Source organism: Ceratotherium simum, chromosome 6, assembly GCF_057802395.1.
Source record: "Ceratotherium simum simum isolate JZ-2026a chromosome 6, ASM5780239v1, whole genome shotgun sequence".
NCBI classification, from domain to species: domain Eukaryota; kingdom Metazoa; phylum Chordata; class Mammalia; order Perissodactyla; family Rhinocerotidae; genus Ceratotherium; species Ceratotherium simum.
In genome coordinates this window covers 74,646,050-74,671,055 of record NC_141905.1, presented here as the reverse complement: position 1 = coordinate 74,671,055, position 25,006 = coordinate 74,646,050, and the positions used below count along the sequence as shown (strand labels likewise).

Sequence of the window (25,006 nt, the reverse complement as noted above, 5' to 3'; positions counted from 1 at the left end):
TCCTCAAGTGACAATTTCTCCATGAAGCTCTGCTCAATAGTGACTGATTTCTGAAGAATTAGCTAACAATTTACCATGTGCACATGGGAAAGTTTTAAGTGTTACTTCTAAAACCTCGTCATTGTTTCCTTTGTTGAAAAGACAAATCTGAGTGATTTTCTCACTAGGTACTTCAGTAATGTGGCTGTAACCAAACGCTCTGATCATCTTAAATCTAAGAGAAGCTTTTGAACACTTAAGTGAAATTCAAACCCTCAAAACAAGTCTCAAATATAGAGACATTTACTAAGCCATTGGGCATACCATGGAACCACACGTTGAGCCTCTCGTTCAGTCTTGACTTTAAAAAAAATTATAGTTATATATATTCTTTTTCACATCCTGCATGTTCTTCTGGCAGAATACAAGTTTTAATGAAGATAAAGCAATGACAATAGAGATCAGCGTGAGAAAAGATTATACTCATCATGCTGGCTGGAAAACCGCTCCCTCACAGAGAAATTAAAGTTGTCCCTGCTTAATAATATTTTGGTGAAGGGAGAATAGTCTGGTATCTTATTGCTAATGACTTTTCAATAAAAATAAATGCATTTGGTCTTCAACAGGGACTAAAGCCAGCCAGAATTTTTCAGAGTCATTCCATTTATACTTTGATTAGAAGAGGTACAGCATACCAAAGACACCGGACTGTAAATTCACACTCTTGCAGAAGGCCCTAGAGTAGAAGGAATTGAAATTTGTAGATTCCAGCCTGAATGCAATAACCCAATTCTGCTCCCTTCAGATTAACCAAACCTCTCCCAAATTCCTCAATTGTGAACACAGCTTCAACCTATTGGTTACTTCTGGTTATTGGGGAGGAAACAGTTATTTTAACCCAAGTACATGACAGATGTGAAGGGAAGAGAGAAGAATGAGGTGGAAGTGGAGATATCAGTTACTGTCACTCAAGTCTTTGTTCAGATGCCACCTTCGCCTCCCTGGACCACTTCCTCTAAACTGCAGCTCCCCACTCCCACCCCATTGCCCTCTGTACCCCACCTCTGCTTCATTTTTCTCCAAGCATTTCTCACGACCTAATGTATTGTGTATTTTACTTATTTGCCTCCCCAACTAGAATGTGACCTCCATGAGGGCAAGGCCTTTTGTCTTTTGTTGCTGTCATTGCTCTTCACTGCTGCATCCCCAGCACAGAGCAGTACCTGGCACTTAGTGGATGTTCCACTGACATTTGAATGAATGAGTGAGCAGGTGAACAGACTCCCAAGAGGCAAAGCAGACTCACTGGAAAGCACAGGTAGTTTCAATCAGTGGCAAGGGTCTCCTGCATCTACGTGTCTTAACGAGAACAGGGAAGACTGGTATTTTTTGTTGTTGTTGTTGTTCTGGGTCATTCAAGGAAACTGGTTTGCCATGTACCCCTTTCTTTATATTCCACCTACACCCACCCATTAAGCCATGTAACATGGCTAGGAGCATAAAAAGCATTTATGTTACTTCGAAGCTGTTTCTTGCAGCCTAAAAGATGTAAAGTTTTAAAAAACAAGCTTCCAATTTGCTGAACTTAAAGGATAACAACTTTAGAACAAAATGTCACTTCTAAGAGGAAGATTAGGCTTAAATTATTCTGTCTTGTACATCGAAAAATGCCAGCTAAGAGTCATATATTAACAATTTGCACATTCAGGTCCCAAATGGAGGAGTTTGGTTTCTTATACAATGAATATGAAAGAAAAAATTCCTAAATCCAGGCCAAATCCCTGAAGACCTGATTAAAAACTGGTTTTTATTCCTTTTGGGAAGGGGAACAACACACAACCAATTTACTCTTGCCATAAAAACAAGCTAATCCCGTGAAATTGTAATAACCTTTTCAAGTTTTACTTGTTACACTTTTCATTTAAGCAGGGCTGCTCTTACCTAATTATGTAGATTTTGTTTGGAAGGCTGGGAGCAGAAAGGGAAAAAATAATCTTACTTAAATTTTCCCTATATATTGATAAGGTTTGGGGTAGAGTCGTCTTTTAAAGAAACTGGTTGCATTTGGTACTTTGAACAATGCCTGGCTCATAGTAGGTGCTCTGCGGTAGTGAATCACGTGTTTGTGCTGTTTCATTTTACTGGCTGTGAAATTAGTGTGAATGCCACTGAGTCGCCTCAGTCTCATAATTAGAGATGCTGTCCTTTAAAAAAAAAAAAAAAGGTATTAGTTCGTTTGCTTTTAGTATAGCATTTTGATGGAGCACAAGGATTTTCTTGGAAGATGGGACAGTGACTGTAATCCCAAATAACAGGTCCAAGGCTGAGTTTCAAAGGGTTCAAATGATGAGTATTTTAGGGCAAGAATCTTGCTTAGCACCTGGCACATAAATAAGAGCACAGTAAATATTTGTTGCACTTGGAGCATAGCTAAGTGTCCAGCTCAGTGTTTAATGAATGAATCGATTTTTGAGCCAATGGCTGGCTCTCAGCAATTGTAGGTGGATGGATGGATGGGTTTTGTTCAGAGAAGTCCAGTGCTGCGATCAGAATTTCTAGTGAGCCTCTCTGGCTTCATGTATCCTGTCTGTTACATTTGCTGCTTGACTTTGAAATTGGATTTCCTCCTGTTTTACTGCAGAAAATGCAATTCAAGCCTTTGGCAATGGCTCCGATGTGACTGTGTGGCAGCCAGCCCTGCCTGTTCAGACCACCACTGCCACCACCACCACAGCCTTCCGGGTCAAGAACAAGCCCCTGGGGCCAGCAGGGTCTGAGAATGAGATCCCCACTCATGTTTTACCACCTTGTGCAAATTTACAGGTAAGAGTGGGGGTCAAACTCCCTGTTGGAGCTCACTTCTGGGGGGAACACAGACTTCTTTTCTGAGATGCATTTAGAGATAGATGGCAAATACTGCTCGGGTTTGAATTTTCAAAGTGCATTTTAACCATGATAAAAGGAGATTGGGAAGTGTAATAGAGTGGAGAGAAAGAAGGACTCTGGTACTGACTCTGCCGTTTACTAGGGGCGTGGCTTTGGTTAAGGCACTTGTATCTGGCCTTGGTGTCTTCACCTATAAAGTGAAGTGGCTGGACAGGTGAATCCTTAAGCTTTCTGCTTGTGGGGCGGTAGAGTTGAGTTGGCTATTTATTTATTTACTATGCTTATTCTGTGTTCTCTACAAGCAGCATATTGAAAAGAAAGGAGCTCTGCCATTTAAACTTAACATGGAGTATTTAACTCTAAAGATGAACCAGAGACAGTGTTACTAGTGAAGCATTAACACAAATGTAGAGTCTGGTATAGGTTCCTTCTTCAGAAAGCAGAAGAAAGTACTCTTCCACAGTAAGAGGAGCTGTGAGGAGCTGCCCTGCAAACCCCTCAGGTGAATAGAGCCCAGTGAGAATGGCCAAGAAACTTTTCTGGGCTTAATCCAGATCTCCAAGGGCAGAACCACAATGACATTTAGTCAAGCAGAGTGTTTATTCTGCCTTTTTATTGATTTTTTTCATAGTAATGAGTATTCAGCTATTTGGCAAGATATTACATGTTAATATGTTCATGAAGTATTTTCACACACTTTACATCTCTGGATGTTATCCTCCTGATGGCTGTTGGGGGGATGCCGTTATTATAGTATTAGAAGCTTGTTCTTTCCTTTGAGGACACGGGGGCTCGGTGAAGTCACACTTTTGCTGGAGCCTGCAGAGCTGGTGAGTCACAGAACCAGCACTGGGAATCCAGGAGCCTCGTGTTCTTTCTTTTCATGGTTCTTCCTGTATTTTGGGGGTAATGGAGACCACATGGTGACTTCTGCCTCCTGCCGTGCTAGGGAAGGGGACGTGTGCCAGGCACTGTGATGTCACCTCACACTTGTCACTGGAGTACATCATCCCTTCGCTCCCCCACCCCTGCCCTCGCCAAGGATCAGCCTCACCAGAATGCTCACCAGAAACCTTTCGCCAGCTACCTTCTTGACTCACAACCCACTTTGTTCCCTAGAAAGTATTGGGGCAGTTTTCCACTTCCGATGTGCTTGCTATCTTCTTGTCCCTAATGTCTCCCCTCTTCCTCTTGGATATCCTATGTGCCATTCATCTGAGCTTTGGTCTCCATCCTCTGTCCTTCAGGGTCTCCACCCCCCAACACACACCCTCAGACACACTCACACACACAACACTAAGGAGAAGGCAGGTAGGGAAGCCACACTGCCTAGGGTCACCCAGATGTTCTTCATACTGCTAAAGCATTTTGTGAGTACTTCCGTCTCCAAAGCACTGTGCAGAAGATGCTGGAACTCAGAGGAGGCTTGGGGAATACTGTGGCATCTAACTGCTCCATCCTACAGCAGTTAGAACAGCATCCTGCGGTTCAGGGAGGGGAAGTGACTTGTACAAAGTCCCCCAGCTGGGTAGAGGGGGGTCTAGAGCCAGACTAAGCACCACAGAGACAGAGTCTCTTCTTTATCTCTGGCCGGTGCTCAGCATTCCACTTCCTCCTAGGTCAGCCTTCTGTTCTTGTTGGGTCCACTCAGATTCTAGCGTCAGAAAAGACAAGTGGCCAGATGAGGGATAGGACCCTGTTATCATAAGGTGATAACAGTGGGCCAGAGGTGGTCACTGACCCATAGAAGAGGCAAGATCTGGCTGCAGCAAAACCAGGTTCTTCTCTACACGTGTCTGCGTGCACAGAGCATGACTGCAGAGGCAGTGTTCAGCCTGTTTATTAAGCTCATTCTGTGTTTTGGAAAGTTTGTGGAGATAGGCATTCAAAAAAGATTTTTCTCCTCAGGGAATTTACAAATAGTAGGCAAGATGCAGCTTGTCAACATCTTTGGAAGATCAGACTAAGGTAATAGATGATATCTCAGAAGAACAGTCATCCCTGGAAACTCCATGAAATTAGTTTCCCCCATGAGAGAGGAGTCTGTCAGCCATAAGGAATTCTCCTTACGTGTTCTCCCCACGTCCCTACTCCCCGCCCCGCCCAGGTCACAGCACCTGACTTTGGCTTCCTGTGGTGCAGTGCATGGCTTGGCCACATGATATTTGGCCTCCAACACAGATCTGCCCAACCACCCCTCCCTGCAAGGAGGACTCTGTACCACTGCAGGGTTGCCCTGGCAGCGTCAGGGGACACATGAGCTCTCTTCCCAAGACACGGTGCCTTTCCTTCACCTGTATTAGTGTTAGGAACTCTGCCTCAAATACAGCAAAGTAAAACTAAAGGATGATGTTTATCTCAGGGCTGCCATTTAACTTCCGGGCAGAGGGGGAAATAGAAGTGTGGGACTACCGAGGAACGAGGGGGCAATCACACCTCTCTTCTCTATGACACACAGAATCCACATATCTTGGAGCTAAGCAGCATTTCACTTCCAGGGAGCCCTTCGGAGTTCCACAAAACCTCACCTTTCCTCCTAAGATGACTACCTGCTTGAGCCCATTTTTGCACACGTGAGGCAGGAGATGAGGGCATGGACTCTGCAGCCAAGTGTGTGTTCAGACCCGGCTCTTGTCCTCACCAGCATCATGGCCTCTCCAAGCCTCAGCTTCCTCATCTAGAAAATGCGAGGATGGCCCAGCTGGTCGAGTTGAGAGGATTCAATGGGGTGATGCTTCAGTGCTTGAGGCAGAGTAAACACTCCAGAATGGTGCTTTGAAAATGACACATGTGATGTCTGATCCCAAGTCATTTGGCCACTTGGTCCCTTGACAACAGATGGATGGTGGTGGTGTGCCTTGCTTGGGAACACTGGTGTGAGTTAGCACTAACAGGTGTATGGTATATTTTATTTTTCAAAACATTTCACATGCTTTGTGCCCTTTACTCCTCACAGCAGCCCATGAGTCAAGTATGGCAGACACCCTTCCCTTTTACACATGAGGCACCTGAGGCAGGGAAAGGCGAGTGACTTAACTAAGATCACACAGAAACTTTCTGGTGCGGCTGGGATTTCTGGCTCTGATACAAGTCTGCTTTTGTCTTGTTCCATGACCTAGGACAACTTGGGCTCTTTCTTTGGATTAGGAATGGACAGAGAGGAGGAAGTAAAAAAAATAGAAAAGGAGATCATGCAGTATTTGTCTTTCTGTGTCTGGCTTATTTCACTTAGCATAATGTCCCCTAGGTTCGTGATCTCACTTACATATGGCATCTAAAAAGATCAAACTCTTAGAAGCAAAGAGTAGGATGGTGGTTCCAGAAGCTAGGGGGTGAGGGAAATGGGGAGATATTGGTCAAAGGGTACAAAGTTTCAGGTATGCAGGATGAATAAGATCTGGAGATCTCATGTATAGCATGGTGATCATAGTTAACGATACTGTATTGTCTGCTTGAAATTTGCTAAGAGAGTAGATCTTATTTGTTCTCACACCCTAAAAAATGGTAACTATGTGAGATGATGGATAATAGGTTAATTAGCTTGACTGTGGTAAACCTTTCATAATGCATGCGTATATCAAAACATCACGTCGTACGCCTTAAACATATTCCGTTTTTATTTGTCAATTGTACCTCAGTAAAGCTGGGGGTAGAAAAGAATAGAAAAGGAGGAAAGGGGAAGCTGGTTTTGAGAAGCCGTATGCCCCAGTTCTTCCTGAAGGCAGTAATTCGAATGATGGGAAAACACAAAGCTCATACTTCGGGCTGGGCTTCTTCATGCCACAGTACCAGGAAACAGGGTATAGTGGAAGGACTGAAAGTTTGCCCACAAAACTCTTTGCAGCTTGATGATCTCTTTAGGATGACCTATATTAAGAATGGTTGAAAGAATCATTGGAGGCCAGAGGATCGGGGGAATGAGTGAGTGGTGAGAGATGGGCCTTAGCCCGGGAGACCATGGTCCCCGGTGCTGATTTAGGACTCTTGCTTCGTTGTAGGGCTCCCAAGAGACTCATTCTCCCCGTCTGTCCTTCCTTTGCGTGCCTGGCTATCTCCAGATAAATTACCGTTCGCCAGGGGGTCCTAGAAATATCTTAGAATGGCGTTTGTCCCAGCCGCGTGTGTCATTACTCAGAATAGAACTGACTTAAAGCAGCTTGGGATCCATTGGTTACAGATTTGGAGAAAGTCAACTATCTTTGGCAGCTCTAAAGTTCACTTCCCTTGAGAAGCACCCTCTTGTAATATTTTAAAATATAGAATAATATGAGAAAACTCTCAGGGACTTGAGTTTCTGTCTTAACATTTGAGATAGATTTCCCACTTGGAAGGGAAGAAATGAATAAACATTTTCAGAAGTCAGCTTCAAAGTGTAATTATCAACAAACCAAACACAATTCTGTTTGGGGAAATGGGTGGCCTTGGGTGTGGGGCATATAGGGCTCATCTACAGTTCCTATGAAAGGCTCAGCGTTAAAAAAGGAAAGTTGATTGATTAGTCTAAAATGTCATAGAAATGTCCAAGTGCTAACTCCCTGAGGTGATAAAATACCAGGTTTTCGGTAACCCGCCAAGCTCCCATGTCAGGATTAATTGGCAGTCATATCAGTAACAAGTGTGACACAGGCTGTGCTATTGTTGACATATCCCTTTGACTTGTACAAAATGGTCACATGACAAACAGAGAAACATTAAAAATTCTACCAATTATTTCATCTTCTGTGCACTTGAGTGGTCTGGTAGCTGGAAAAATCTCAGGATATTTAAATTAAGTGGATTGTACTTGTCGCTTATTTAAATATGCTTGGAAGGTGTAAGTGTTGGAAAAATCTCTATTTTGCATCATTGTACACTGCTTAACTCTGGTAGCATGAAGTGAAGACCTCTTAAGTGGGATTTGTAAGACCCTGATTTCCATGGTCAAATAGAGTTATCAAGACTGAGAAATACAGCCTTGGGACTAGGGCTGAGGATCCCTGAGAAAGTTTCGCCGCCTCTGCCCCTTTCCCCCAAAGAGATGTGATGGATGATTGAGAGGAGAAAGTCTGACAGATCAGGGCACACGCTCAGAGCCAAGGCATGATGAACATAGGATAGTTATGGGCAGTTGGTGGGAGCCCTAGTGAACAGTGCAAGCCGTATTCAAAGTCAGCTTTTTTGTGAGCGAAATAAAACATATCTGTGGGTGAGTCATGGAGGGCCAGCTGTTGTAGATCTCAAGTTCCTCTCCTCATCTTAATGGGACTTCTGAGGCAGCATTCTAGAAAGGAACTCACAAAGCAGCTTTCTTAGTCTTAAAAGATGTGAGCAGGGTCCAAATGGATAGCCTTTGAAAGAATGCTTACTGCTAAAATAAGCAGTGTAGAGGCCACCTGTCCCCTTCCCGCCTCAACAATTTCATCCTTTACTTTGGTGGTCAGATCATGCTAACCCTAATGGTCCCACAGTGGGGACACTGCTGGCCCTCTGTGGGCTGTGGCAGTGGGCATCTTTCCTGGAGCAGAGAACCTGCAACATCCACTGGATTTCAGTCTAGGTCCACACCTCCCTGGCCTGCTGGGAAAGCCTCAATCCAGTCCCTTCTCTTTGAAGAGTATGGTTTGAAGCTTGTAGGGTGTGGCACGATGTTTGCAGATTGGTAGGAGGGGCAAAGGGCAGGCGGCATTTGCCCGTCTTGAACACAATCCGTTTAACTTCTGCATCTTAGAGTACTATTCGAATATTGAATTTGAATATTGAATATTAGAATACTGTGTTAGCATATCGAAAGTAATCTGTATCTGAAACAAGACCTTTCATCCCGGAAGACCAGTACACCCTCCACTGCCCCAGTACCTCATGAGACCTAAATGAAGTCCATTTGTATCGGATAGGGCCAGACCAGACTGGAAGTTATTTTGAGACTCTTCCCAGGGCCAAACCCCAAAAGTCTGGATGTGGCAGGAGGGCAATTATCCAACCTGCTAAATACTCAGGACTCCTCTGGCTGTGACCAAGTGAAAATTTTAAGTGTTGAGTTTTAAAAGGAAAGTTGCCAATGGGTGTTCTGTAAATCATTTGTGCCAGTAGACTGACCCCATTATGTCAGCTAATCCTGGAAATACAGGAGGTAAATTTAAATCTTCTAGCATGAAGCACTTAATCAATATTCTAAATGTTTTCCTTGCAATTTATGCTAGCAGAGCAATGGGGTGCTTTGGCGTCCCGTTAATCTTCCACTGGAGAAGAGGCGCTTGAGAGCAAGGCCAGGGTGGTGGGATTTTGCACAGGATGACTGGTGGGAGGGCAGGAAGCTGGAAGGGGAGAGAGAGGTACTTATTTCCACACCAGGCCTGAGGATGCTTATCCCCTATACTCACTCCACCCTTCCAGCGGGCAGAGCTACCCTGCGGGCACCTCCTCAACACTTTCTTTTCAACCGTGGTTGACAGCCTATGAGTCTGTTTGCTGGAAAGAACATGAGCTTTGGAGTTGTTTGGACCTGAGTGAGAATCCCAGCTCACTTCCTGTTGCTCTGGGACCTGGGGCATGTTTCTTAGTTTCTCTGAATGTCTGCTGTAAAATATCACCCACTTCTTGGGTTTGTTATGAGGATTAAAGAACTAGTGCCATTGTGCAAAGGGCCCAGCAAGACTGGCCAACCCTCTGCACTTGGTAAGTAGCTGCCACTCCTACCATGATTGATGAGATATGTTAGAGCTTTAACTCTGGACACCGGGGCTTTAAAGGACTGGCTGGTCCCAGGGGCTGGGGCCGAAGAGGGGAAAAAATGGAGCTCTTCAAATTTTACTCTCTTAATTTGTAAAAAGGGGTTTGAACCGAGGGATATCATGCCAGTTCTAAGATGTAGTCATTGTAGAAAGTCCCAAGGAAGGAGGGGAAGGGAGGGGATGTTCTTTGGACACCAGGCCAACAAGGAAGGGAAACAAAAAATGCAATAAAAAAAGGAGCCAGTCTTGAGGGGTTAGAACTGGTCCAAATTCCATCTCTCCATGCCCCGAAGGAGTGTCCTGGGAGCCTCATCAGCTTCTTGGTGCCGTGACTTGGAGCTGTGACAATAGTCAGATCTTAGTCCAGCCTGGGCACCAGAGGGGGCCTGTCTGCCAGAGGCCGTTGCCACATCTCTAACCAGTGCTGACATTGGGAAGAGGTGACACAACTGTAAACAGGAAATACTCTTAGTTGCAGAAAAGGTGGTGTTTGAGAACCAGGCCCACCTCTTAGCCTCAAAGATGAGGATTTCGCAGCCTCTCCCATATCTGCATTCCACTGGTACTATGATTGGCTTAATATTTATCTTTAAACTTAATTACTAGATATACTTATTTATATACACACTACCGTTTTTAGACTCATCCAAAGCTGTTAATAACATATGTGAAACATATGTGAGTCAATGTGCTAGCTCTCTATATGTTAAAATCAATATATAAACATTAAAACTAAGACAATAAAAAATGTTTGTATGCCACCTAAATAATGTCATATACACCAGTAGTCCCCAAACCTCACTTTGGGAAACATTATAAACTATCTAATCATATGACAGATCCCAAAACTATTTGCTCTGATAACTTGCATCACCTCTGCTTTTTATAGTTTGGTATTAATAAAGCAAATGTGCATATAGCACATCCCGTGAGTCGAGTACTGTCCTAAGCACATTATATATATATATTAAATCATTTAATCCTCATAGTAACCTCATGAGGTCAGTACTATTATTATTTCCATTTTTCAGACAATAGACCTGAGACACAGAGAGACTTCATCAAGAGAGGAGAAATAGAGAGTAGCTTTTTTCCCCTCTATGTGTTTTAAAGGCTACACTGTTTTACCTAAATCAGAGCACTTTACCTTTTTGTTTCTGGTTAACATTATTCATTCAATATGGATTAAATCAGTCCCTAAATTCTTGTTGAACATCTGGCAGATTGAGGTGCCAGAATGGTTCATGAACTAGCATAAAGAAAGGTAATGATGCTTATTCTGACACCAACTGGTGCCCTGCAATACAACTCAATTCTGACGCTAACCCACCTGGAATTGGCACAGATTCCACAGGTTAAGGACACGGTCCTCTACAAGACTGCCCCTACTTCAGATGCCAGCCACACTTCAGAGGTCCCCAGGCCACCTGCACTTCTCACCAACTAGCTACAAATTCAGGGGTTCGCATGACCCCCTCAGGTTCAGTTTGCTAGAACAACTCAGAACTCAAGCAAGTGCTATACTTATATTAGAGTTTTATTATAAAGGGTACAGATAAGGACTAGGCAAATGGAGAGGTACTTAGGCTGAGGTCTGGAGGGTCTCCAGTGGAGAACTTCTGTGCCCTCTCCCTGTGGAACCAAAGTACATCATCCTCCCGGCACATTGATGTGTTCACCAACCATGAAGCTCCACCGAGCTCAGTAACCAGAGTTTTAATTGAAGTTTCATTATCCAGGCATGATTGAGCCATTGGACCTGTAATTCCACACAGTATTCCACCTCTCCTTGCTCCCTGGAGGTCAAGAGGTTGGGCTCAAAGCCCCAACCCCTTGACCCACGGTTGGTCTTTCTGGTGACCAGCCCCCATCCTGACTCATCTCATTACATAAATTCAGGTATGATCCAAAGGGCTCATGAATAACAAAACACTCCTATTACTCAAGAACTTCCAAGGATTTAGAGATTATCTCCCAGGAACCAGGAACAAAAGCTAGTCAAATTCTAATTTTAATTCTAGGGACAAACTGTGAAACTTCTCATAAGGAAGCTGGAGTTGAAATTTTGAGCATGGGCTCACTTCACCACTTAACAGCCATGAAACCTTGGGCAAATTACTTATCCTCTCTGCCTCGACTTCCTCATCTATGAAATGAGGATGACAGTAGTAGAGCCTCCTGGGGTGTTACAAGGATTAAATGTGACCCTGCATGGAAAGTATGCTGGGAGCAGTGCCCAACTCAGAGATGGTACTATGTAAGATTTATTATTTGTAAGTTTCATGGCACTTGGATATCACTGGCCCTGGGTCCTGTTTTCCAGCAGCTTTTCTAGTCTTGGTAGCCTGTGGGGCTTTGCCCCTATAGAGTAGACTTGTTATGGATAAGAAAAGGTGTGGCCTTGTCAGAGTGGTGGTTTTGAAATGTAATTTGGAGTCCGATGCTTCTCCATGGGAAGTCACTTGCTTCCCTGGCATTTTTTGCAGAAGGCGGGCTGTTCACCTCTATGCTAATGTTGGAAACTTCAAAAAGGATTGTTTAGTCACCTCTTGACTATGAATCGAACAGTTCCTCCAGGTCAGGCTTACTCAACCTTGGCCCTGTTTGTGATGGGGACTGTCCTGTGCATTGTAGGATGTTTAACAGCACCCCTCGCCTCTGCCCATTAAATGCCAGTAGCACTTTTCCCCAATTGTGGTAATCAAAAATGTCCCCAGACGGAGCTACATGTCCCCTGGGAGGAAGAATCGCCCCTGGTTGAGGATCACTGCCCAGGAAATGAGGGCTGCTTCAAAGACCTCCTTTCCTTCCCACTAGCAAAGGAAATGGAGGCCTTGGAGAGTCTTTTCAGGTTTTCTCCTCCTTACGTGGTAAGCAGCTTAAGGAGATGGAAAAGCAGACTGGTGCATTGGACAGTGAAAAGGGGCTGCAGTTACCACCAGATGCCCATTTGGGAACATTTAAATTATTTTTCCCAAGGCCACACTCCCCCCAGAGTGGGACCTGTGGATAATATCACAGGTGGTGTTAACTGAGGCTCTTGCCCTGGTTCTCATTGTCCAGAGGCCTGAAGGAGTCCATGGCCTTTGGACTCACACCCTCACCTTCTTCTGAGTGATGCTTTTACCTGTCCAGCACCCTGGACAGTACCCTACAGGTGACATTTCAAAGAAGACTTTTGCCCACCACCAGAGGTGATGGAAGTGTTTATACCAAAACAGTCAGGTTTCTCACACGTGGACTTTGAGGACGGAGGAGTTTTAGGAGGAATGGGGATTGAGTGGGATTGTATGGCTAGTGTCAGACATGTCAACACTGAGCCCTCAGCACATGCGCTGAATCTAAATGACTATGGCAACACGGATGCCATTTCCTGAGCCTTTTGTTTAAGAAAACAGTCTTGCTGCTGCGTGTTATTTGTGGTCTTTGGTCTTTTTGAGGTTTCCATCATTTCTGTGTATTACACTTCTGTGTATTTTTGTATATTCTGTGATGTATTCCATCATTTCTGTGTATTATTCTGACTGTTTTCTAACACCCACTGTGGTTTTGGTCTCATTAAAAAAAAAAAAAAAAAAAACAAATCTTGGCTACACCCAGCATTTCCTTTGCATAATGGTCTCCTGCTCATTGCAAGCTTATTTACCCACTCTGGGAGAAATGAGCTGTGGGGGTCTTCCCTTAGTGGAAGTGCTAAGCTGCTACCCCCCGAGGCTGCTTCTGGGCTCCCCTGGAAGACTCACCGCTCACTCTGGACCTGGCTGCCAAGTGGTCCCGGGGCCCTGTGTGATGGGCCTGGCTACTCCAGCGTGGAGAGGCTGCCACTGGCCTCCTGGGACTTAAACTTCCTGTCTCCAGGTGCCAGCAGATGAGCTCAGAGGGAAGCTGCATCCCAGAATCCACCCACGTTAACCCTGGGAGGAAAGAGGCTGTTGTAAAAACATTTTGAAATAACTGCTTATAGAGCATTTTTAAAGTCCTTCATCCAGGAGAGTGCTTGAATTCAGAGCTCGAAATTGGGTATTACCCTGTTAAGTTTGCCACCCAATCCAGAATGCCTAAATGCATTTTCAATTGTGTATTCAAACCCTACCGGAACTGGAAGCTTGCGGGGTATAGCTGGTACCAAAAAATAGTAATTTCATCTTGGGGGCCAGGCTTCATGGTAGGTAGGTATGCATATCACCCTATATCACAGAGTGTAAGTTGTACAGTGTATTCATTTGCACGGGCTTCCATAACAGAATACCACAGAGTGGTTGGCTTAAACAACAGAAATTTATTTCTCACCATTCCAGAGACTGGAAGTCCAAGATCAAGGTGTCGGCAGGTTTGGTTTCTCCTGAGGCCTCCCTCCTTGGCTTGCACGTGTGTGCCTTCTTGCTGTGTCCTCACATGGCTTTCCTCTGTGTGTGCACATCCCTGATGTCTCTCTGTGTCTAAATTTCCTCTTCTTGTAAAGACACCAGTCAGGTTGGATTAGGGCCCACCCTAACGGCCTCATTTTAACTTAATCACCTCTTTAAAGGCCCAGTTTCCAAATACAGTCGCATTCTGAGGTACCAGGGGTTAGGGCTTCAACATGTAAATTTTGGAGGGACACAGTTCAGCTCATAACATATGTGGAAGGGGCAGGTACTCAATAACTAAACATCTGACATTTTAAAAATCTCCCTTACGGGGTGACTTTAAGGGGAAAAATTTGCTATTACCACAAGCCTTTCCTCAATCCCCAGGGTTCTGGTAAGTGTCCTTTGTGCAGCCTTTGAACACGTGAGGCTCTGACTCTTGGCTAGTCCTGTGATGGAAGGAACGTGGAGAAAGACCCCTCCCATGTAGGATGATCTGTCCCGCCCCGCCTGCAGGCCTCAGGTGCTCCCTGCCTTGCTGAATCAGATGCTATCAGATTTCATGCTTCTGCAAACTTAATTCAACTAATGATTTCTTTGTGATTGGCATGTTTGCATTGTAACAAACTTTAGTTCAAAGTATTGTTAGAATACACAATACTGTAATTTAAGATTGTTTTATCAGCAGTAAAGGGTTTTATAATTCATTTAAAAAGTTGTAATGGGCTTGAGCATCTTCAGTATAGTTTAATAATATAGCATTTTATAGCTGGCTATAAAATTTCAGATTACGGTTTTAGCAATTGTGCAATTCTATTTTATAGTTTAATAATTGTTCAAATGAAGGAGAGTGTAAAGTTCCTAAAAACCAATTTAATGACTTAGAAAAATAGCCTTTATCAAAATCTATTGCACACCTTTAATGAACCCAGATGTCACCTTTTCAACAAAGGCAGATCGTGGCATCTATTTTCCTCAATCACAAAGCCCTCCAAATTAAGCACACAGAGTGCAGTATCTCTGGGTTATAATTTTTCTCCTTTTTTTCTCCTTTATCCCTAATTTCCTATAGCTGGAATAAGCCTATTTGCCAAGCACAAGGTGAACACCAGCTAGGCCAGAAGAGCTTCAACAGGAACAGAGAGTAAATTGGGTCTGTCTTGAGAAGGTTCCTCATTTTACAGATGGCTTGTTTTATCACATCGCTTCAACCCCCCTCCTTACTCTAACAAAGTCCCTTATTGCCTCCAGATAACGCATACTTCATCATTCTGTGAAGTGAGTGGTAAAATGAGGAGCCCTGCATTCTAATATAATTGTATACTATCATTACGAATAATGAAAATATTAGCATGTAGCAGTGGAGAGAAGGCACTATCTCACATTGTCCTTGGAATTAGAGTTCTTGTTATTGAATTTCTGAGGTTTTCCAGGGACATGTTGTCGGACTACTGAAGTCAATAAAACAGGAGGCCCTGGGCCAGGTGCACAAACACGGTTACCAAGGAACACATGCAGCACACCTTGGGAATACAGTCCCAGGACCCTTGGGTGCAGAGTGGTTCTTGGGCAGACTGGCTCTGGCTCAGAGCCCTGTTTCTGTTACACAGAAATGGCGATAGTCAGGGGAAGTCCCATGTGGCCAGGCTCCTTCCTTTCTGGGGTGCAGCCCAGGGACTTGGGGCTCTTGGCTCATTTCCACTCTGTGTTATAAACAGTGGTGCCTTTTCTGTGAGTGGTGGGGAAGCTGACTTGGAACTACCGACACAGTGAGTAAGCTGGGGCAGAGGTCACCTGCAACAGCTAGAACTCCTCTCTTGGGTTGCCCTGAAATGATCTGAACCTTCTTTTCTCTGCCTCTCACTTAGTTCCCTAGCTGCCTCCCCCTTCTTCGTCAGCTCCAAAATATTTCTAGTTGAAATTTGGTGTTGCTTGGAAACAATTTAAGGCTGTCTGTCCCAACCGCATTTGGGTGTCTTTTGCTGGGTCATGGTCATCCCAGTGCCACAGCTGGAAGCCATTCTTGCTGCCTGGCAACGTGCATTTGCTCCAGGTTTCACCTGTTGTCCCTCCTATTCCCTGCCCCAGCACGTGACACCCTCTACATTATAATGGGGGTGAAGGGTAGCCCTTAGTGATTCTGAGGTCCTGTGGAGCATGGAGGCAACACCATCATTTGCTTTACTCCAAAACCAAGCTCACTTTAAGGTAATACAGCTTGAACAAAATACAGCATTGACTGCCAATGCTCAACAAGGGATTATGCAGACAATCGGCCATCAGCAGCATGGTTAGTTCTCAAAGTTGCTTTTTTAAGAAAAAGAGGCTGTTGTGCTTAAGAGTAGAGAATACTGAAGGGCCAGGCTTTTTGCTACAATAAAATCAAACTTTCCTGTGGACTACAATGGAGACTAGTTTAATCTTCTTAATCCTTGGATTCATCATCTATAATATGGGAATAATGAGCACTACCACCTAGGAGGGTGGTGATAATTAAACAAATTCCTCAGCACAGTCACCGAGCCTCCAGCACAGTAATTATTTTTATCATTATTTTATCCTCCTGGTTCATCTTTGTTGACCATGAGACAGAAGGAGCCTGTACTGAGGGGGCATTTGGTGACCTTTACACCAAAGTCATCCAGGAAATGAATTTGGGTAATATACAGGGTATGGACCCCCAAGAAGTGGGCCTTAGGTTGAACCAATTTTTATGATTATCCATTTATGATGTCTTCTCCTAAACATTTTTTTTTTTTACCACTTTTCTCAAAAAATGAGAATAACAACTTAAAGATGGGGATGGGAAGACGAGGCCCCCTCAGTGCATTCTGTGAAGAGCCATTAGGCCACCTGCACCTGTGGTCCAGAGGGCAGTGAGGCTGGCCTTTCGGAGGGACAGTAATTCAGCAGTTGGACAATTGCTTAACCTAATTGCTGGGTAATAAACATGCTTAATAAAAAGGAATAGGATGTCTGCACCATCTTGGCTATAAATATGCTCTCTTGTTCTGGGTAGCCTACGTGAATACCTCTGAGCACACTTAGATCACATACTATAAATAAATCCAATTTCTTATATCCCCTGCTGACCTTTTATCCTTAGGACTTCTAGCAACCGTGCCTCCCGGAATAATAGGCTCTGCCTTGTGCTTGAGCCAAGGGCTCTGGTTCTCTTGGTGCCGAGGTTCAATGAAGGGCTCCCCTCCCCTGCACCTCTCATCTTTAAGGCCCAAGAGGAGTCATATCACGGATGAGGCTGTCTAGAGAGGGAGCTCAGGATGGTAGGCACAGAGTAGACGTTGTAGGAGTTTTCTCCAGAGTGGCTGTCCCCCTGCCTGTCCCTCTGCTACAGGGACCTCAGGTATGACATGAGAGGTGCTCACCTTTGAGGCTCTCAGGGGAGCAAAAACCACCAGGCTTGGCCTGACCTCTGACTTCTGACAGAAGCCACATTTATATAAGTTGCTCTGGTTTCTCGGTGAGGCTTAGGAGGACCCCCTAGTGCTGTGTACCCCGTGTCAGCCACTCTGTTGATTTTAGGCTGCCTGAGCCGACTCTGTCCCCGGCTTATTACTGCCCCCCTCAGAACCTTCCTCAGCAGTCAGCAGGATAACAAGAACTATTTCCAACACGTGATCTAAGGATTATGGGACGTACTGTGTCTGGCACAGAGTCAACATGCATGGGATTTGGAGTTGAAGAGACCAGGCTCAAATCTCAGCACAACCACCCCAAGGTGTGGAAACCTGGGCAAGTCCCAGCCTCTCAGAGCCCCCGTCTCCTGATCTGTACAAAAGGGGAGCGCCCCCTCAGAAGGTCGTTTGGATCCTTGGGAGTATTCAGTAAAACGCAGATGGGATCATTATCAATGGAGGCTGTTATCAACAGTAATCGTCACAGTCATCATCACTATTAGTCTACTTGGTTTTCCTCTATTTTCTAGAATATTTTTCTCTGTCTACTAAAAGCACATTTTTTTTAAAAAAGTGTATAAATTTTTTGCTTTCACCTTGCTTTTCGCAGCTGCAAGAGTGCTCCATCTTAACAGAGGGTGAACAAAGGCCCTGGGTCCGTGATGTCTGCAGACCGCGGGGTTTTATATCAAACCTTAGTTACCATCATAAGTCACAGAGCCATTACGGGGCCGCACTCAGCTGCACATAAATGCACAGGAGAATGAGAGGCTTAATAAATATTATCTGATGGTGATGAGGATGCGTGTCTGATGCAGGAGGCTTCGTGCACTTCTCATCAGGGACCACAATGAATCTTTTCTGGTGCTCTTGCACATTTGCATTTCCGACTGCACAGTTTGAGAAAACAAATGTTTCATTTTGGGGCCTTCCCCCTCATTGCCTTTACACCATTATCGCGGAATGTTTGCTCTACAAAACTCCCCCACCCCAAACCCAAACGTCTTTCACAGATTGTTTGGCATAATCTTTCTGTTAGTTGGGCGTAATTTTCTAAAATACAGCTCATAATTGCTTCTTGTCTGAGTATTTTACCAATCAAGCCAGTTAACCATGAACGAAAACACACAGTTCTCTGATGTGGGTGGCAACCTGTGTTTGCCCCAACTTGGAGAAAAGCAAAATAGATGTAAGATGATCCTGTGAAGTTATGGAAAGAAGAAGGGCCAGCTCCAGTGTGGTGTTAAGCTCCCTGCTGTAGACAGTGTCTGCACACAGCGCTCCTTGCCATCCTGCCATTAGTGTTAAATTACAAGTGCAGGGCTGCGGGCATCCTTTCTCTGGTGCGCCAGAGACTGACAGTCAAGCCCCCGAGGGACCGCTTAGCTAATGGAGGACTGTTGATATATCTTACTGGACTGTATCTCTTTCATTGCATTCATTTTTAAATCCAAGGAATATCATGAGCCAGTTCTAGTCAATATCATGTTCACAAGCCACACTGAGCTTCTGCATTTTTCCCACCCCTGCTCCAATCCAAGGACGACCAGCAGAGGGACTGCAGGGAGGCTTAGAGATCAACAGCAACTTGGATTTTAAAAGGACTTCCACCTAGAGTATCCCATTTGATTCTCACAACTCTGTGAGGTAGGCACTAGGGCACGGGTTATTATAATTATAGCTGATGGTTGAAAAGCCAGGACTAGGACCTTCTAACCTGTGTTCTTTTTACCATCCCATGTCAATCAAGCCAGTGCCAGGAGTAAGTGCTAAATCACAGTAGCAGCTCTCTTAACTGACCCTCCTTTAACCAACTCACCACAGAAGCCAGCCTCTCCACTCCCCTGTAACAGTCTAATGCCCAAGGCAGACTGAATGCCCCAAGCTAGTGGGCCTCTGCTCTGCTCACCTACTCGCTGGCTCTCTCTAGCTGAGATGCAGGCTTAAAAGGATCAGGTACATTTGTTCTAAAACTTTTTTGTGCTGTTGTATTCAGTGTTTTGCTTACATCATTTAATTAAATATTACATGAATGATTGAAATAGGAGCACAAAAGAAAGCATAGTTGTTGGAATAAAAACTAAGTTGACTATATTGGAAAAGGCAAATTCCTAAAAAAAGAAATGCCTTTGAATTGAGTGTGGGTGAGACAACTGCAAAAGACTGAGAAAAATTATAAAAATGTAGAAAGATTCTGCACTGAGATTCCTCTGTGGGTATCAAACAAATGTCACTCCTGTTTTAAAGAAGCTAAAACTAGAAATTGTAGACTATGAATTATAGGTGTGGCTTATAGAGAATATAAGCCAGGGAACTCCAATTAGCAGATTCTTTGTTTAAAAAACTTGTTTTAAGAAGGTAGCCTTGGTCATGTGTCCAAAAATCAGTAAATGAATGACATTCAGATTTTAAATTAAAATATTTGATACAATATATACAATGGAATATTATTCAGCCTTAAAAAAGAAGGAAATCCTGCAATATGTGACACCATGAGTGAACCTGAAGGACATTATATTAAGTAAAATAAGCTAGTCACAGAAGGACAAGTTCTGCATGATTCCACCTACAGGAGGTATCTAAAATAGTCAAACTCATGGAAGCAGAGAATAGAATTGTGGTTGCCAGGGGCTAGGGGAGGGGGAAATGGGGAGTTGTTGCTCAGCAGGCATAAACTTTCATTTGTGCAAGATGAATAAGTTCTGGAGATCTGCTATACAACGTTGTTGTACAGCGTAGCCTATAGTTAACAACACTGCATTGTACACTTAAAAATTTGTTAAGAGGATAGATCTCATGTTAAGTGTCCTTACCACAATAACAGAAAAAAGAAGAAGCTTTGAAATAATAAAAAGTTTGATATAGGGGCTGGCCTGGTGGCATAGCGATTAAGTTCGCGCACTCTGCTTCAGCGGCCTGGGGTTCGCAGGTTTGGATCCCAGGCACAGACCTACTCACCGCTTATCAAGCCGTGCTGAGGTGGCATCCCACATATAAAGTAGAGGAAGATGGGCATGGAGGTTAGCCCGGGGCCAATCTTCCTCAGCAAAAAGAGGAGGATTGGCAACGGATGTTAGCTCAGGGCTAATCTTCCTCACAAAAGAAAAAGTTTGATACAAATGTGTAATTTTTAAGTGATTTAATGGTTTTCCCCTTTAACTTAATTTCTGAAGAATGACCAGTGGTCCTGGTCCCCAGTTCTGTCAGATAAGAGGGTTTCTACTCTAGACTTGGCTCTAAGCTCAACCTAAATTGCACAAACTTGGAACCCCCCACAGGTGCCAGGAATCCAAGACCTGCTAACTTTAGAACATGAATCCACGTCATCTTCAAGGCTGTGACCACCTCCCCGCCCACACACACACCCCCCCAATCTGGTCTCATGTCAGTTCACTGCTCTCATGTTGTTGGAGGCCTCCTCTACACAGCGCAACCGGGATCTGAGCCTGCACTTCCCCTGGCTTAGGAAGCACGACTTTAGGCCTCCAAACCTTTTCCCAACCCCATCTCATGACCAGACTCAGCCTGCCCAGAGCCTGGTGACTAAATAAACTTGGCACTCAGTGGGCCTTCCTAAACTTGTGCTGAGTGAAATATCTTTATAAGGCCTTCTTAGAGCTTCATGTCATGAAAGGTTTTTGGCTGAGGTTCAGGCAGTGTGTAGACACAGTGTCTTGGAGGGAGCAAGAAGAAGGAATGTGGTAGAAATGCTGCCCAAGGATTATCCCCACCCCCTTCTCAGAAGGATACTTGTCCCATCTCAGCCTCTCTCTCCTCATAGCCCCTCAGTCCCTGCCCGGCCTGTTCCAGGGCCCATGGGGCTGGCAGAAATCAGCTTGGAGGCAATAGATCCCTTCCCTGCAGAGCAGTCTCTGAAAAACAAACACCCAAGCCCAGGGGCTCAGAGCAGGCCTTATTTATGTGTCCACTTGTTTCATGCAGCTGACTTTACTGCACATTATTCAGACCAGTGGTTGTTACCAAGTTTGTAGGAAAAGCAAATCACCAGGAAGGTGAGTTTCGAAATAGACAGTGGCAGGGATTTTACAAAGGCTGGCCAACTGCTTATGACCAGACCAACAGTAAAACCTCCCCTGGCTCTCCAAAATCCAACAGGCACAAGGTGAAAAGAGTGTCAGTCTACAGAGCCCTGGGGACACCACCATTACTTAGCTTGGATTCACTAGTAGGCAGCTTCTTTTTTTTTTTGTGGTAAGGAAGATTAGCCCTGAGCTAACATCCGTTGCTAATCCTCCTCTTCTTTGCTGAGGAAGATTGGCCCTGGGCTAACATCCATACCCATCTTCCTCTACTTTATATGTGGGACGCCTGCCACAGCATGGCTTGATAAGCAGTGTGTAGGTTCGCACCCAGGATCTGAACCTGCGAACCCTGGGCCACCAAAGCAGAGCACACAAACTTAACCACTACACCACCAGGCTGGCCCCAGGCAGCTTCTTTTTACTGTCTTTTTTTATGTGTCAAAATTAATTTGGGCAAATACGTATCAAGTACACGATATGATTATTACATAGTAAGCTCTACCCATAAAAGTCTGTAATCAGGTGAGTATTTTATTAAAATACAATGTGAAAAATACAACCTGAAGCAGATTATTCTGCTCGGTTATCCTTGAGAATTAAGTGTGCACCTTTCTTCCTACCTTTTGTCTTACAAGAAAATGTAAGATGTGTAGATTTCAACTGAAAATGGCTTTGAGTTCTGGACTGTTTAGGGAAGAACTCATGCAGTGGTTTTCCTTAGCAAAGGTCCAATTTATGCTGCAGAAGAGACTCAGATGCTAATAAACTGATATTGACAAGTGTGATAGATGCAGCTAGGTACTTAGTGAGTGCTGGAGAGCAAAGTTGATTGCATTTTACAGTCTGTGTATTTCTCTGTTTATTGCTTGTATTCTGTCATTAAGCAAACAGGTTCCTAATATAGCAAATCTCTCTAATCAGTAAAGCAAGGGAGAAAAGAAACAGAAGCATCATTAATTATGACCATTTGGCTGCAGCCTGGACAGTCTGTTGCTATTGGATTGGGCAACTTCTCTGGTTTTATTTTCTGGAGGTAGAGCAGAAACTGGCTTTTCTTATGCATGGAGGAGAGTAGAGAAATGTTCCATGCCCTGCTGGCTGACAGCTGCCTAAAAACCGGAGATTAAACACTGGCTTCTCTGCAGAAATGGAGTCCTCGGGCAGCAAAGGCAAGGCTCCGAGTAGGTGCGCTTTTAAGTCTCCAATTCCATAAACAGAGCAAGCGTGCTGCTCCAAAGCCTGACCTGTCCCTGAGGCTCGAGGAGAGCCTACTGTGGGCAGAACTTGTGTGTGCATGCGGTGGCCGATGAGTGGGCTCCACTGAGAGCTATGAATTATGTGTATGTCTGTGCGTTCTGTACAGGAAAGCCATTGGCACCATGGCAGGCTTTCCAAATGCTAATCACAGGGGTAAAAGGCAGGAGAGTCATCATTCTGACTCCAGGTAACAGAGGTTAACAGCATCTAATGCATTTATTAACCCTCTAATGTCAGGGACTGGCGAGGTCTGGCCCCGCAATTACAGTGCCCTGGAAATTCTATTACGTGATATTACATCTATTGTGGATGACCGCCAGTGACAATTTTATAACACTGCTGGAGAGACAAGGCTTATGAAGTGCCTAAAGAACAGGTTCCCTGGTTTTCCAGAATGACAACAAAGCTACTGGTTTGGGAACAGTTTTCTCAAGCATCCTTTTCGTCTCCCCATTCTCGAGATGAAAACCTCGTGGTACTTTGTTTTTTGGTGGTGGTATTTCCTCCAGCTAGGAGTCAGGCAGCTTCCCCCATAACCACATAACTATGAATTGACTGTTATGGAACGCTCTTTTATAAAAGAGATTAAATAATGCATTTTTCAGCACGCTGTAACAATGGTTAAAATTGACATTTAGAAAAATGAAATCCATTCTCTTCTCGTCTTCTTTATCCCTCTCTCTTTTTAAAGAGATATCGTATTTTAAAGCCACTAACTGTAAAGCGTGGTGTCTAGATAGGTCCAGGCTGGCCAAGCTCTATGTTGGGTCCCTGCATATCCTGTTAATGAGCAGGGCTGCAGGGCTCACAGACAGGACGTTGAGCGCTGTGCCAGCGCTTCCCTTGTCACACTCTTGGTTTTATGGGTTTAGAACTCACCAATAAAAGGTGCCCTTCCAGTTTCTAACTTACCTTAGACCTTACAAGGTCTCAGGATTTTTTTTTTTTTTTTAATTTTCTTGGGACCATCCCAATTTGCATCAACTGAGACAACGTTTAAAGCATGTAAATACTCTTTGCAATAGTTGAAAGTAGGGGACGCCCTGTAATTTTATCTGTTTGCATTTATCATACCTGACTAGCAAGACAGTGATAGCTTGATGATGTTTTCAAAAATGCTCAGGATAAAAGCCTTTAAACTGTGGAAATAACAGGTTGCTCAGGCTTCTAAAATGGGCGTTAAGAGCCAGGTTTTCTGAAGTGGACTCTGGATCTGCATAGGTAGATTTCTGACCCTCAGTGGTCACTAGATGGGTTCAGACTCCATACAGACTTACAAGCGTGCAACCAGGTAGACATACACAGGTCTAAATTTCCAGGCTCTGCCCCTCCATCTGCAGCTTATGAACTCTTAGAGGCACTGGACGGCCAGTGGGACAATGCTCCGCCTGTAGTTGACACCATTCAGCCTAGGCAGCAGACCCACTGGCTCTCATTTCATAATGTGCACCACAGATTTGGTGTGGGATTTCAAAAGATCTCATGTCTATGTGCAATCTTTTGATTCTGTTACCCAGGTGCCCCCTGCCATTCCAATAATGGGTAGCATTTGCCCTTTGCTTTCTAATCAGACTCACAGACCTCACTGAGGTCTATGCTAGGTTCAAGTGGAATTCCAGGGCGGGTCTGCGCCGCCTCTGCAGTCATGGGAGTTTCCACCGGCACCCAGACGTCTCGGTGGGAAGCTGTGTTAATAAATTGGGTAAGCAGAGTATTTAAAGGCCTGTGTTTGTGGACTGCTCAGCCTCTGGAGTGCTAAGTGCTTCTGTGGGTCAGGAAGGTGTTTAACAGGAGTTAACATTGTCTCAGGGCATCTGTAGGGGCCTGGCTGCACATTATTACTTTTACTCAGCAGTTCATCCAGTTATGCCAACCAGAATGGGCCTCAAGGCAGGAGGAGCTTGGAGCTGCTGCCTCCAGTTCTAGTGAAACCAATGAGGCTGCAGGGAAACAAGGCCAGAAGTTGACCATTTCCTTTATCTAGAGGCCAACAAGATGCCCACTTTGGGGGAAGAAGAACTCAGAGACTTCACAGACCTGGAGCTGTGTAGTCCAAATAATGCAAAGAAATGCATTTTCTTGTGTGGCTGAACACTTATCCCAGCCATTCTCAGATGGAAGACAAGAGCCTAGGAGTTTAGACCCTTGTATGTCTACCTGGTTGCACACCTGTAATCCTGTACACAGTTGAACTCTCGTTGACAAATGAGGACCAGAAATCTACCTCTACACATCCAGATTCTGCTTAAGAAAATCTGTTAAGATAGAGGCCTTTTCTAGTCCATTGGTGGAAGCCCCTTTGTGGTCATTTAATAATGGTGGGCATTTACGAGTACTTTGACAGGTTCCTGAAGTGACTAAGAAGT

The 25,006-nt window shown here is 44.5% G+C and overlaps 1 protein-coding gene across 1 annotated transcript in view; it reads left to right on the top strand.

Moving 5' to 3' along the window:
• The window catches only part of GFRA1 (GDNF family receptor alpha 1), a 215,196-nt gene that overhangs the window by 179,360 nt on the left and 10,830 nt on the right, over window positions 1-25,006 (top strand). The window contains exon 8 of the mRNA XM_087432669.1: window positions 2,621-2,802. Within this exon, the coding sequence (XP_087288795.1) occupies window positions 2,621-2,802 (182 nt within the window). The remainder of the gene's footprint in view (window positions 1-2,620; window positions 2,803-25,006) is intronic.